This window comes from Carcharodon carcharias, chromosome 12 (genome assembly GCF_017639515.1).
Source record: "Carcharodon carcharias isolate sCarCar2 chromosome 12, sCarCar2.pri, whole genome shotgun sequence".
In the NCBI taxonomy this organism is placed as follows: Eukaryota; Metazoa; Chordata; class Chondrichthyes; order Lamniformes; family Lamnidae; genus Carcharodon; species Carcharodon carcharias.
The window spans coordinates 87,461,458-87,477,330 of NC_054478.1; the positions used below are offsets into that span (position 1 = coordinate 87,461,458).

Consider the following 15,873-nt stretch of genomic DNA (forward strand, 5'->3'; position numbering starts at 1 on the left):
CAGTTGAATAAAGGCAACTACAGAGGCATGAGGGAGGAGCTGGCCAGAATTGACTAGGAGATGAGCCTAGCAGGAAAGACAGTGGAACAGCAATGGGAGTAATTTGGGAGACACAGCAAAAATTCATCCTTAGGAAGAAGAAGCATACTAAAGGGAGGACGAGGCAACCATGGCTGACAAGGGAAGTCAGGGACAGCATAAAAGCTAAAGAGAAAGCATACAATGCGGCGAAGAGCAGTGGGAAACCAGGGGATTGGGAAGCCTACAAAGAACAATGGAGGACAACTGAAAAAGAAATAAAGAGGGAGAGGATTAAATATGAGGGTAAACTAGCCAGTAATATAAAAGAAGGTTGCAAGAGTTTTTTGAGATACATAAAGGGTAAGAGAGAGGAAAAAGTGGACATTGGGCCGCTGGAAAATGATGCTGAAGAAGTAGTAGTGGGGAACAAAGAAATGGCAGAGGAACTGAACAGGTACTTTGCGTCAGTCTTCACAGTGGAAGACACGAGTGACATCCCCAAAGTTCAAGAGAGTTGGGGGGCAGAGGTGAGTATGGTGGCCATTACCAAGGAGAAGGTGCTAGGAAAACTGCAAGGTCTGAAGGTAGATAAATCACCTGGACCAGATGGATTACACCTCAGAGTTCTGAAGGAAATAGCTGAAGAGATAGTGGAGGCATTAGTGATGATCTTTCAGAAATCACTGGAGTCAGGGAGGGTCCCAGAGGACTGGAAAATCACTAATGTAACCCCCTCTGTTTAAGGAGGGAGTGAGGCAAAAGACAGGAAATTACAGGCCGATTAGCCTGATCTCGGTCGTTGGTAAGATTTTAGAGTCCAATATTAAGGATGAGATTTCAGAATACTTGGAACTGCATGATAAAATCAGGCAAAGTCAGCATGGTTTCATCAAGGGGAGGTCATGCCTGAAAAATCTGTTAGAATTCTTTGAGGAGGTAATGAGTAGGTTAGACAAAGGAGAGCCAATGGATGTTATCTACTTGGACTTCCAGAAGGCCTTTGACAAGGTGCCGTACAGGAGGCTGCTCAGTAAGATAAGAGCCCATGGTGTTAGAGGCAAGGTACTAGCATGGATAGAAGATAGGCTGTCTGGCAGGAGGCAGAAGGTAGAAGGTGGGGATAAGGGGGTCCTTCTCAGGATGGTGGCCAGTGACAAGTGGAGTTCTGCAGGGGTCAGTGTTGGGACCACAACTTTTCACTTTATACATTAATGATCTCGATGAAGGAACTGAGGGCATCCTAGCTAAGTTTGCAGATGATACAAATATAGCTGGAGGGACAGGTAGCATTGAGGAGGCAGGGAGGCTGCAGAAGGATTTGGACAGGTTAGGAGAATGGGCAAAGAAGTGGCAGATGAAATACAACGTGGGGAAGTGTGAGGTCATGCACTTTGGTAGGAAGAATAGAGGCATAGACTATTTCTAAATGGGGAGAGAATTCAGAAATCTGGAGTGCAAAGGGACTTGGGAGTCCTAGTCCAGGATTCTCTTAAGGTTAACTTGCAGGTTGAATCGGTAGTTAGGAAGGCAAAGCAATGCTGGTATTTATTTCGAGAGGACTAGATTATAAAAGCAGGGATGTGCTGCTGAGGCTTTATAAGGCTCTGGTCAGACCACATTTAGAATATTGTGAGCAATTTTGGGCCCCATATCTCAGGAAGGATGTGCTGGCCCTGGAGAGGGTCCAGAGGAGATTCACGAGAATGATCCCAGGAATGAAAGGCTTAACATATGAGGAATGTTTGAGGACTCTGGGTCTATACTCGATGGAGTTTAGAAGGATGAGGGGGGGATCTTATTGAAACTTACAGAATACTGAAAGGCTTGGATAGAGTGGATGTGGGGAAGATGTTTCCGTTAGTAGGAGAGACTAGGACCCGAGGGCACAGCCTCAGAGTAAAGGGAAGACCTTTTAGAACAGAGATGAGGAGAAACTTCTTTAGCCAGAGAGTGGTGAATCTATGGAATTCATTACCACAGAAGGCTGTGGAGGCCAAGTCATTGAGTGTATTTAAGACCGAGATAGATAGGTTCTTGATTGGTAAGGGGAACAAAGGTTACGGGGAGAAGGCGGGAGAATGGAGTTGAGAAACTTATCAGCCAAGATTGAATGGCGGAGCAGAGTCAATGGGCCGAATGGCCTAATTCCTGCCCCTATGTCTTATGGTCTTATATTCTCATATAGAGCTAGTCTTTAAAAGGAAAACAAAAACCGAAGTTCAGACACTAATGGAAAAAGATGATTGAACCCTCTAGAATTCATGCAACAGTATGTGTAGCCATTCCAGCAATGTTTCAGTCAAGCCCAAACTTGGAAGGTGACAACACATGCAGGAAATAGGTTTGGATAAGATTTGAATTTGCTGCCAACAGTAGAGCACAAGTAAATCTATAAGACCTCAAGAAAGGGTAATTATAACTAACATCTAAAATACAGGTTTTATCCACGTCTATGTTAAATAGGTTTTCAGGGTGTCTGGATCCCCCATATTTTATTCTTCTAATGTCCACTTCAGCAACGATGGACACAGTCCCAGAGCTCTTCATTGTGTGCAATTCCCCACATCCCAGAAAGGCCCCATCTGCTGTTATCCTAGTGCAGCTAACAACTTAACTAAGGGTGCACAGACCTCAGCTGTGACATTCTATCTTTATTTGCTCATACCATACTTAATTATTGTCATTGTTGTCAGTCCCTCGAAACAAGGATGATGTCTGTCAGGCATCATGATTTGTGTGTCCTCAGGTGTCTCAGCAAGCCAATTCTGGAGCCACAAGTCTTTCAGCAGAGGGGACAAGAGTTGTCCTAAGAAAGGGGGGTTCTCAGGCCAGCATTCTCAATATTTGTTATTGGTATTGTCAAGGAGATATGCTTCATTAATGGGCACATTAAACATTTTAGTCCTCTGTTGTGCCACACAGAAATATAATTGGGTATTTGGAAGATCACTGCTACTTTAATAGATTTTCTGTAGCGTCACTGGTACTTCATACCTTCCATCCCTTTCTTCCATCACTGCTTGCCATTTACTGTGTCCTTTTGTCAGAAACTTACTTGCCTGAGGCCCAGTTAGCAGGTATTGTATTTAAAGTGTATTTAATTGTGACATGTGAAGACGTGGGCTTTTGAAAATCTGCTGGTTCCACTCCACCACTGTAACGATGATGGAGCAGGAGTTCACCGGTTGGCCAGTATCACCACCCCACCCCATCCTTGACTTTAAACAAGCTCCTGGAGACAGGGACATTAGCATAAAGTAGATGGGCACCTGTGCAATTTGCAATATAGGTGGGAGTACCTGGCAGAGTATAGGTGGAAGAGCACCTGACAGTACTGGATGAAAATTCTCAAATTGGCCCTTATCTCAAAAGGTTGGTTTCTTTATCACAAAAGCAAAATACTGCGGATGCTGGAAATCTGAAATAAAAACAAAAAGTGCTGGAAATACTTATCATGTCAGGCAGCATCTGTGGACAGAAACAGTTAACATTTCAGGTCATGATGACCTTTCATCAGAGCTGTTCTGACCTGCTTCCAGGCCTGTTGAGTACTTCCAGCATTTGTTGGGTTTCTTTATGGTAGCCAATCACTCTCTGATCAGATGGCCCAACTGAGTTCAGCTATTCAAAATCCTCTTGGCCCCACAACCATCACAAAGTGGTCCTAACAAATTACGTACACATGCTTCATCGCATTTGGTAAAATGGCATTGGAAGTGATACCAATTCCAGTAGAAGGCATAATCCCAATCTCTTAAGTGGCATAATGACTGAACTTAGCACTGGAAACTTCCACCCCCATTTACAGCAAAAACACTGGCATGTGACAAATGGTGCAGAGAAGCCATCCTGCCCAGCATCCAACTCTGCATATTCGCTCCCATCACAAATACAGCATTCCAGGTCTCTCTTTTGTCTAAAAGCATTTTTGTGTGAATGTATTAAATGCCTTTATATTCTGCCTGAACCATTTCTAGTCCACAGGCAATTATTGTCTATAAACTGTACAAATGCAGGATAAGTATCAATTTATAGAAACCCAATCAATATCTTAAAGCATTGTTAGACTGATTTTAAAAGAAAAATAACTATCACAACCAAACTGGGATGGTTAAGGACAATAGCCTATGAAAGCTACTTAGTTCTGCATGCTTTCCTAAAACAAAACATTCTGTAGTATAAAGCATTGAATTTTTATCTGAATAAGTAGTCATCTCACCAACCCATGGGACCAGCTGAAAAAGATATTGTACAAAATATGACCTAATTGTCTTCCCTTTCACCATCCTTAGTAATGACATGCTTAGATCTGAAACAAAAGAGGATCTAATGATTGCACCGCATGACAGCCTTTGCTATAATGACACATTCCCTTGCGTCTTCCTAGCAGTACCCATTAAGTCAGAAATGAATTCTGCTTAGATTCAATACGCTTGACACCAATGGTCTGTATTTATTTATAGTCATCCCAGTGGCATGCCGAGGACATTTGGCATACCTTATTCCTTCTTTTTAAATGACTGCTTTGCACTTTTATGTTTCTTATTGTTGTTATAAACAATAAGTCAGCAATTATGGCATCATCACTGCTCCTTTCATAAATAAAACAAACTATTTTATGATAATTTAGAAATACTAAAGATAATCCAGATTTACTGTTGAGAATCCACCAAGTAATTTCTCAGAGCAGCCAGAAAATTCACTAGAATATTAGTTGTAAATATATGATTTACTGTTTGCATATTGAAAGTATTCTGGGAATGCCAATTTACAAGCAGAGCATATTCTTTAAGCTGACATTTAAACATTTTCAATTGCTCAAAAATATTCCTGCAGTGTCCTATTACAAAGGAATATAATGTAAGCTCATTGCATTATTCAAACTCACCTTGAAGAAATCCAGTACTTGGGTAAGTTACACAAGGTACTGTAATCAATACCAACGTAATCAATACCACGGATCAGTGTGACAGCAGCCTTAAAACATGTATATGCTGCACTTAGCACCTGTCTACACAACTGCTCCAACAGTGTAATATGTACCATGTATGCTAACCATCAGTGAAATACTTGTTAAATTAACACAACATGCAGTACATGTCAGAGATAATTTCTAGAAATGAGCTCTGACATAAACATGTCAATAGAGCAGCGGCTGTAGCACTTTAAGAAAACAACAGAGCAGAATTATTTAAAGCTAAATGCAGACTGTACTCACCTCTGAATTAAATCGTAGCTGGCAGACATTGCATGAAATAATTTGCTTCTTTTTAGGAGGAACTGAAACTCCAAATGTGTGGTTAATGACTGCTTTCTGCACAGGATCCATCTGGAAAATAAATATTTCAAAAATGTATAAGTATTGAGGATAAATGCTGGCAGACGATAGCTGTCAGAGTAGTGCTTGTAGTAAGTCCAAAGACTACTGTACATGGCAACTAAACTCCTCAAATTCAGCAATCATATGAAAGGCAACATATGTTCAGGCTTTTTATTTCAGAGATATTATTACATAATGCAGGGAGGTAAAGACAGCAGAGATACTTTTACTGCATTTGGCAGCTCACCTGTTCTCGGATAAAATGAGACTGTTAAATGCATTCAAACTGGAATTAAATATTGATCTATTTGACTGTACAAATAAACACTATGACAGATCAAACATCATCTACAGTAGCTGCTCACTAGTATAGCCTGAAATGTCAGTGCTTTGTTCAGTGGGAATTTTGCTTATATTGTATTATAAAGCTGTGCATGTCGTGTCTTTGAGGCAAGGTTATTCACGAAAAATCTGTGTAGAGAAGCATGGAAAATCCACTGCTGCCACCACTGACAAGCAACACTGTCACATGAGAATGCTTGTTTTTCTCCTTTACACTTGGAAATTAATTATTGAACACGTGGAGCATACTGCATAAGGAAAAGTAGAATGAAATGCCAAATAGGAGTAGTTTAAGTGTATTATGACGCCACAGATGATGTGTGCCAGGCAGATTGAATCCATGAGGGAAACTTGATCCCGCTATCACAATGGTTTTGGAATTTGTATTTATTTCGAGATGCATGCCCTGAATTCAGTAGTAACCAGAACACCAAACCTTGAGATTTTTTACTAAGCTAAATTAAACATTTATTAACAAAAGAAAAGATTTCAAGCACATACAAAGGTCTACAAATTACTACTATAATAACTCCTAAAATCCCTAATTAATCTGGCTTCCAGTTACACCCCTGTTAAGACAATGGCAAAAAAAAAGATTTAAACAGATCCAGGCAAGTCAAGACAATACTCTGGACAGTAGAATTCAAAATGGCTTTTCCTCACTTCAGTTTCTGTAGACAGCAGGCTTGATCCACAAATACTGGAGGTTTTTCACACTTCTGGTGGACCTTAAAAAGCCTTCCCTGACACATAGCCTCAATCCTTTATACATGTTTCATCATTTTAATGTAAATCCCATTGTTCCCATATGCCTTTGGAACTTTACCTTTCTCATAACATAAATCATTTCATGGTGCTAATGTTGTCAGTAACGTTTGGGAAAAATAAACACACTGCTTGGCCTAGCTTTTCTGGGTAGGTGTAACATCCTACCATCTCCTTAAAATTCAAACTACGCTGATTTATCTAAAAATGCAAATTCTCCTTACCTGACATTCTAAAACTTCAGCCATGTTTACGTATTTAGCATTTCAAACCTAGCTTCGTCTGATGAGTCAAAGTACACACACACACACACACACACACACACACACACACACACACACACACACACACACACACACACACACACACACACACACACAAAACCCTACTAGTAATCTACCTCACAATACATCACAATAATATTATGAGAATTATTATAGTTCTGTGACAAAGTACCCGTAGTTGTGCATGGGAATAATGGAAAAACTGTGCTGCAGAGCTAACAAGTGAGCACATACTGATTCTCAGATACAAACTGGGTAACAATCTAAAGCATTAACTTCAGGCTAGTGCAGCTTTTTTAGAAGAGGCTATGCACACAAGTCTCAATTACAACAATGAAGAGCTGTACAAGGACAATTCATACAAACACAACAGTGTATTGAGTCTCTTGAGACTGAGCGAAAAACAATTGCCATGGAAAAGGCAATGCTGCTTTATAAACAATCAAGGGATGGATAAAGTCAGACTAAGATTAGGTTGCAAAAAGATACAACATTAACATTTAATAAACTTTAACAATGTCAGAAGCTGTCATGTAATACTGCTCACAGAGGAAAGGAAGCACATATATAAGGGCCACACTGATACACTGAGAACCCAATGAAACCAAATGTAATTGCTAATACAGATTAGCAAGTTAAATTAAATTATTATCCAACGAATAAAGTATTTGGATGAATGGACCAATGAAGAAAATACACTATTTCACAAGATACATGGCATCCTGTCCTTGTGAAAGTTAGATAACACGTTGTTAAGGTAAATGAGCTTTTCAGTTATATTTAACTCTATATTAGGATAGCTTCTTGGTGAGTTTTGAAGGTAGAATTCATATAAAACATAGAAAGAGATTAAGAAAAAAATAGCGATATATGAGCAGTCCATGGCACTGAGGTTAAAAAACACTTAACGTTGCCCACCTCTGATAAAGCTCTCTGTTAATTAAATACCAGAAGCATACACTACAGCCCTTGATTAATCCTTTAGTCAGTGCCAAACAAATAAGCAGAATGTTAGCTATAAGATGATAGCAATGCATTGCAAGAATTTTCTGATTGGCCGTAAATGCATGAAGCTGTAAGGTATGACACTCAGCTGATTTGGAAAGGGCTGACCCCTGCTGTAACTCTTTCGAGTACAAACCCATTTCCATCTGTTCCTATTCAGATGAAGTTACATTGTTTCATAGTTTTTGCCATTGAGATTTGAACTCTTGATCTCTTGATAATCTTTTAAATGAAAACCAAATCAACAAAATTGGGATAAATCAGGCACAGCCCCTAATTCAGGTCAGCTGTAAAACCAAGAACAAAGTTTAAAGGAAACTTACAAACTTTAAATCAAAATGTGATTAAAGGGGTCAACAAAACACCCCAGTCCCCGCGGTGCCCACCGAGCACGGAAGGCCTCGAGAGTGCCAGCAGACACCGCGTGCTCCTTCTCCAGGGACATCCGGCAGCGAACGTAGCCACGGAAGAGGGACAAACAATCGGGCGGGACTCCCCCGTCGATCGCCCGCTGCCTGGACCTGTTAATGGCCAACTTGGCCAGGCCCAGGAGCAGGTTCACGAGGAGGTCCTCCTCCTTCGCGACCCCCTTCCGCACCGGGTGCCCATAGATCAGGAGCGTGGGGCTGAAGTGCAAACAAAACATCAATAAAAGGTTTTTCAAATAACTAAAAAGGGAGTGCAGTCTACAACACCCTATGTATACATGGTCCACGGACTCCACAAGACCTCAAAAAGGGCAAATGTTAATAGGCAGCAAGGTTAGTAACTCTTTCGAGTACAAACCCATTTCCATCTGTTTCAGATGAAGTTACATTGTTTCATAGTTTGCCATTGTGAGATTTGAACTCTCGATCTTGGGGTTACAAACTCAGTACCATAACCACTTGGCTATTTAGGCCAAGCCCTGACCCCTGCTGTAACATGTAGGGTCATCCCTCATTTGATGAGCAAGTAAAGGCATCAGCTGGACTGGGCTTCCTGGTGTGAGCTCAACCAGGGGGTCAGAAGAAATGGTCCATGTGACAGAATTTAAAGGGATGTGGCTAATTAAAATAAAATGGCCACACCTGCAAACTTTTTTTTCAGTTTTTTTGAATGCTATCGAAACTATGAAAGACTTTTCCAGCCTCCCCAAAGGCTAAATGGGGCAAATAAAATCATATGAATGGCAAAATAAACATGGCAGCAGGCACTACAACAGCAGGAACCTACAACAACGGTTCAAGAAGGCAGCTGACCACCACCACTTTCTCATGTGCAGTTAGGTGTGGCCAATAAATACTAGTCTAGCTAGCGATACCCACATCCCATGAACGAATACATTTTTTACAAGCGTACGTGGGAACGAAGACCTCCAAACCCCACTCTTGAAGCTGGTGAAATGTGCTGCTGCATCCCAAAGCATTTCACAGCCAGTGAATTACTTATTGAAATACAGTCACTGTTGTAGGAAACCCTGGTAGTCGATTTGGGCATGGCATTGAGATGAATGAACAATTAATCTGATCGAGATATTGTTCATTGAAGGATGAATGTTGGCCAAGTAGCAATAATTTTTTTTCTCTTCTTCAAAAGAATGATCTTTTGTGCCCATCTCATCATTCAAATGGGACTTTTCATCTCAGATGCAGCACTTCCAACAATGCAGCATGCGTCAAGTGTGCATTGAAGTGCTGGCCCAGATTATATCCTCAGGTTCATTATGGGGCTTGAACCCATAAACTCTTGACTCAGTGGAAAATAGTTTTTTTTCAAATCATTCTAAGTCATCGTAGCTACATGATGTATAGTCACTTACTATTACATGGGATAGGCTATGGGAGTAGGGGAAGGTGAGCCTTAGGCCTCCTACAAGCTAAGGGTGAGTATTGGCCTTGTTATTATGTCTTATTCCTTTCTTACTTACTCCTGCAAACAGACATACATATGGCCACAACACCATATTGCAATGAAAGCTTTGTATGAAGGTGTACCTTGGCGTTACACCGTTCCTTTTCTGTCACCATTGGCCTAAAAGATTAACTTGTCATAACCAATAGTGGTCCAGGACAATACACCTCATACACCTTGTGACTGGAATAGCCATATAAATTCTGTGGCTACAAGAGCAAGTCAGAGGCTAGGAATCCTGTGGTGAGTAACTCACCTCCTGACTCCCCAAAGCCTGTCACCATCTACAAAGCAAAAGTCAGGTGTGTGATGGCAAACTCCCCACTTGCCTCAATGAGTGCAGCTCCAACAACATACAAGAAGCTTGACATCAACCAGTACAAAGCAACCTACTTGAGTGGCACTCCATCCACACACACTCACACCACCGATGCACAGCAGCAGCAGTGTGTACCATCGACAAGATACACTGCAGAAACTCATCAAGACTCCTTAGACAGCACCTTCCAAACTCATGACCACTACCATCTAGAAGGATGAGGGCAGCAGATAGATGGGAACACCACCACCTGGAAGTTCCCTGCAAGCCACTCACCATCCTGACTTGGAAATATATCACTGTTCCTTCACTGTTGCTGGGTCAAAATCCTGGAACTCCCTTCCTAACATCACTGTGGGTGTACCTACACCATACGAACTGCAGCGGTTCAAGAAGGCAGCTCACCACCACCTTCTCTAGGGCACTTAGGGATGGGCAATAAATGCTGACCTAGCCAGCGAAGTCCACATCCCCTAAATGAATGTAAAAAAAAACTCTAACACCATTGTTTGCAAGCACCGGCACAGCTTTGCACAAGACAGAAATACTGGCAGTGAACCTGAGATGGTAGTATCACAATGCACAAATGAAGAAAGTAGGAGAGGAGGACAAATAGCATCTTTGCCAGTATCCTTTCTACTTTGGGAAGTGTGGCATGTGGTAAATCATATATCAGGAGATGCACAGAGAGGAGTCTATGACAGAGTGAGATGTAGACCAACTGCGTAGTTGGGAATTTGGTTTGTGTGGTAAGTTCTGGTAAGTTTTCTCAAGTCTAAATTAATATTAAGAGCGAGGCTCTGACATTGAACTTTTAAACTCCAAGTCCAGTAAATGGCTGGTTAAACATGGAACTAATGGCAGTGGCAGTTATCTGTCAACCAGCTGAAAGCAGTTGCTTTCAATAGGTGTTAATTACCGTAGCAGGAAGCTGAACGAGCTAGTGAATCATCAGAGGCTCTGTATAAGTAGACAGTTTTTCAAATTGCATGGGGTAAGGGTGTGTACAGAAAGAAGACTATGCTGGAGTGAGAAGCAGACTGTGTGAAAGGTTGGTAATGTAGGTGCAACCTCCAATATCTGTAGAAAACACAGATTACTTTCCAGAAATAGAGGGTGATCTGATGAGAGTTTGAAGAGTTAGGGGGAGTGAGTCTGTGTGTTTGAGTATTCCAAAGAAAATTCAGATGTGATGTAACAGGAAAGAAGGTAAGTGATTGATTGGTTGCTGACCATTTTCTCTTATTATCTTTTGCCCCAGGGTCTTAAAAGAAGTGGCTGCACAGATAGTAGGCAGATTGGTTGTGATCTTCCAAAATTCCCTATAGGCCAGTTAGCCTAATGTCATGGGCAAAATTCTGGAATCCATTATTAAGGAGGTAATAACAGGATATTTAGAAAATCATAATACAATAAAGCAGGTTTAACATGGTTTGGTGAAAAGGAAACCATGTTTGACTAATGTATTACTCTTTGAGGAAGAAACAAGCAATGTGGATAAAGGGGAAAGCAAAATACTGTGGATGTTAGAAACCTGAACTAAAAACATAAAATGCTGGAAAAATGAAGCAGGTCTGGCAGCATCTGTGGAGAGAGGAACAAGAGTTCATGTTTTGAGTCCATATGGCTCTTCTTCAGAGCTAAAGAGAAATAGAAATGTGATGGATTTTATACTATTTAAAAGGGGGTGGAACAGGTGAAGCAAGATAGAAGGTTGGATAGGTGGGAGCTAAGGAGAGATTGACAAAGATGTCATCAATACAAGACAAAGGGTGTGTTAATGGTAGTGGTAAGGACTAAAGAAGATGCTGAAAGTGGCAGAATGTGTTAATAGCAGAACAAGGGTGAGCATTCCAAGAAAGAACAACATAAAAGCAAGTGACAAATAGCCTTGTGGGGGGGGGGGGGGGGTAAGGGTTTAAAAAAAAATGACAAAAATTAAAATAAATAAGAATAAAAATTGAAATATATTTTAAAAATTGGATTAAAGTACAAATGGTCAAGAGGGTTCATGGTCTGAAGTTGTTGAACTCAATGTTAAGTCTGGAAGGCTGTAAAGTGCCTAATTGGAAGATGAGGTGCTGTTCTTTCAGTTTGCTTGGGTTTCACTGAAACATTGCAGCAGGCCAAGGACGGACATGTGAGCATGAGAGCAAGACGGTGTATTAAAATAACAAGTGACAGGAAGGTCTGGGTCATGCTTGTGGACTGAGCAAAGGTTGTCTGCAAAGCAGTCACCCAGTCTGTTTAGTCTCCCCAGTATAGAGGATTAGGAGTAATGAGTATAGTAGACCAAATTGAAGGAGGTACAAGTAAAGCTTACTTCACCTGAAAGGAATGTTTGGAGCCTTGGATGGTGAGTAGGGGAGCACTGCTTCACTTGCACCTCCTTCAATTTGGCTTACAAGGACAGGATTGGTTGGCTAACACAAAGCAAAGAGCAGGGAAAAATGGGTCATTTTTGGGTTGGCAAACTGTTACTAGTGGAGTGCCACAGTCATCAGTGCTGGGGCCTCATCTGTTTATGATCTACACCAATGACTTGGACAAAGGGACCAGATGTCTGGTAGCTAAATTTGCTGATGACACAAAGATAGGTGGGAAAGTAAGTTGTCAAGAGGACATAGAGCCCACAGAGGGGTTTAGATAGGTTAAGTAAGCTGGAAAAAAATTGGCAGATGAAGCATAATGTGGGAAAATGTGAACATGTCCACTTTTTGGCAGGAAGAATAGAAAAGCAGTATATTGAATGGAGAGTGAGTGCAGAAGTCTATGATATGGAGGGATCTGGGTGACCTGGGACCTGAATCACAAAACGATGCCATGCAGATCATGATCATGAAGGCAAATGGAATGTTTACGTTTATTGCAAGGGAAGTATTGCTGCAACTGTATACAGGGCCTTCGTTAGACTACAACTGGAGTACTGTGTGCAATTTTGGTCTCCATAATTAGAAATTATATAACCGCATTCGAAACAATTCAGAGAAGGTTCATTCAACTGATTCTTGAGGTGATGTGTTGAGGAAAGATTGAGCAGGTTAGGATTATACCCATTGGAGTTTAGAAGAATGAGAAGTGATCTTATTGAACATAAGATTCTGAGGGGACTTGACAATGTGGATGCTGAGATGATGCTTCCCCTTGCAGGGAGGTCTAGACCTGAGTATTTCCAACATTTTCTATTTTTATTGTAATTTGGCTTAGTGACCATCACTAATCTTACAGCTTACACTTTTTATTTTTGTTCCCAGAGCTCCCAAGGAAGTTTGGAATGTAAGACCTCATTTACATGTCCCTCTTTAGTTTTTCCTGTCTTATGAAATGCTTCAATTGCTGTAAGTTGTTCAAAGATGTTGCAGAAATCGAGCTTTTTCTTTCAATATACAGTGAAGCCCCACCATTTGCGGGGATTCTGATCCCACAAAATCTCGAAGGATGAAATTGTGAATGGTGAACATACTTTATAATGGGAGTGAATTAGATAGGTTCCAGCCATCGCCAAATTTGACATTTTGAAAGGAAAAGAGGCAAAAAAAACTGTTTTTGAGCAAATTTAAGACCATTTTATTGCAGAAATTGTTTGGCAATGCAAGAAAACTAATATAAATTGCAGTACATCACTGTACAGCACAGGTACCACACCTCCTCCAGTAGAGGTAGAGGATGACGTGGCAGATGCAGACGTTGATGTGGATAAACAGAAAAATGTTATTGACTGCTTTGTCTCTTTGTTTTTCAATTCAGTAAAGTTCTTGGTAAGGAGAAATAGCTGTGTCAATCACTCTACAAAAGGTGATGTTTCTTTCCATGCTTGTATCATGGTCTGTCGTCTGTTTTTTCAAATCTTCAGCTGACCTTATGAAATCTGCCATGATCTTGGTTGTGAATTGAGCCTTTTTACGCTCTTCTTCCTGCTCCTGTTTAGGCTCATTTAATCCCATCAGTTCAACCAATTCTTCCATAGAGAGTTCCTCTTATGAGATTGAAGTAATTCATCCACTTCAGCTGTTGCCATGTCTTCAACTCCCTCCCCTCCAACTTGTTTTACTAAGTTGACAATCCTGATCACTTCAGTATCCACATTGAAGAACCCCATGAAATCATTCACAGCCTCAGGCCAAGCTTTTTTCCAGCAGGCATTTATGGCTGAAGCTCTAACTTCATCATGCCTACTGCTAAGAAGATGTCAAATTGCTTCCAGCAATCACAGGCTGTGGTTGATGGGTCTACTTCCAGAAGATGAAGGATTTGGCTGAAACTTCGTCAGCTGTAGTAAGCCTTGAACGAGGCAATGACCCCCTGATCCATTGGCTGGATAGGTGTGATCATATTTGGGGATTTAAAAAAAATCAACATCTGGATGGTTCTGAGGGTTTATGGATGTCCAGGTGCACATCGAAGATTAGGAGGATCTTGAAAGGCAGGTTCTTTTCCCAGGTAAGTGTAGACCTCTGGCAGAAAACAATTGGCAAACCAGTCATCAAATATGACTGCTGTAACCCAGGCATTGTTGTTAGCCTTCCAAAGACTGGCAGATGAGATTTATTTTTCCCTTCAAAAGCTCGAGGGTTTTCTTACCTATAAACCAGCATTGGTTTACATTTAAAGCCAGCCACATTGGCACATAGCAGGGGTGTCAACCTGCCCTTTGCTGCTTTAAACCCAGGTTTGTATTTTCTTCTTTTGAAATATAGGTCCTATTTGGCATCTTCTTTCAGAACAGGCCAGTTTCGCCTAGGTTGAAAGCCTGCTCTGCCTGGTAGCCTCTTTCCTCAATCTACTCCTGCAGCTGCATAGTCAGTTGAAGCAGCCTCCCCCACCAACTTCACATTATGTGTCTGAAATGCTTTTTAAAGTGATCAAAAAATCCTGTGCTGGCTGAAAATCTTTTGGAAGTCAAAGGAGAGGCACCTTCTGCACCACTTTCATCATCACTGAGGACACTAGTGTAGTCTTTACTACTCTTTATATGCTGGTACAATCCAAGTGCTTTGTTTTGAATGATTGAATCATTAACTGCGGTCCTCCTTTTGTGCTGGTGCTCTATCCACATGTTGAGTAACTTCTCCATTTCCACTAAGCAGGATCCCTCCTGCTCACAAAAGTTAACCTGGCAATACGACTACCAGAAACACTAACACTGACCCTTAATTTTTTCTTAGATTGCCTAATGTACTTGATTATAGATTCACTGACAGAATATTCCCTGGCCAACATGGTAGCACTTGCACCGTTCTTCAGTCTATCTCAGATTATGACTTTTTGTTCAAGTGTCATCACTGTCCTGGGACGTTTTCTGCTTGGCTCTGACTCGTTTATTTTTCGTAAAGTGCCGTACTGTGCCTATATTGCAAAATACCAGTCAGGAGTTACTGTATGCTTCAAATCACAGCAAACCACACACAGTTGGAGACAGCACATGCACAGTGTGCTTTCTACGTGGGAAAGACAACAAGCAGCATTTTTTTTATGGCCTCTGAAGTCAGTAGTTTATTAACCTTTCAGGACAAATGTGGTTAGGTGAGAAGTTTAAAAATTTAAATCATGGATGAGGGGAGTTTTAGGGCCATGAACGTGATCAGGTATACAAAAACATTCGCACAGGTAAACTAATTAGTGATACAGGGGATCACGAATGGTGGGAGTTGACTGTATAAATCCCCTTTGTGCTCTGAAGAACTAAATTAAAAATTGCAAAAAAACACGACAGGTTTAAAAAAAATGAAGACGTGATGCTACAAAATTTAGAGTTTAATTGCTTTGATTTTTACCATGATGGGTAAGCAAAACCTAGAGTACTATTTGCATTCTAAACGATCATCATGCCCTCTAATTAACTGGCCTTTAGTATTGAAATGAAACTCTTCCCACATTTCATGCAAGAGCATTTTAGTCAGTTCTTAAAGAGTGCATGTTATCTG

General features: G+C 41.0%; 1 protein-coding gene across 4 annotated transcripts in view; it reads right to left on the minus strand.

Moving 5' to 3' along the window:
* Positions 1-15,873, minus strand: part of znf385b (zinc finger protein 385B) — a 297,152-nt gene that overhangs the window by 107,115 nt on the left and 174,164 nt on the right. For all 4 annotated transcript variants that reach the window (XM_041201482.1, XM_041201480.1, XM_041201484.1 and 1 more), the window contains exon 3: positions 5,240-5,350. In XM_041201482.1, coding sequence (XP_041057416.1) covers positions 5,240-5,350 — 111 coding nt within the window. The remainder of the gene's footprint in view (positions 1-5,239; positions 5,351-15,873) is intronic.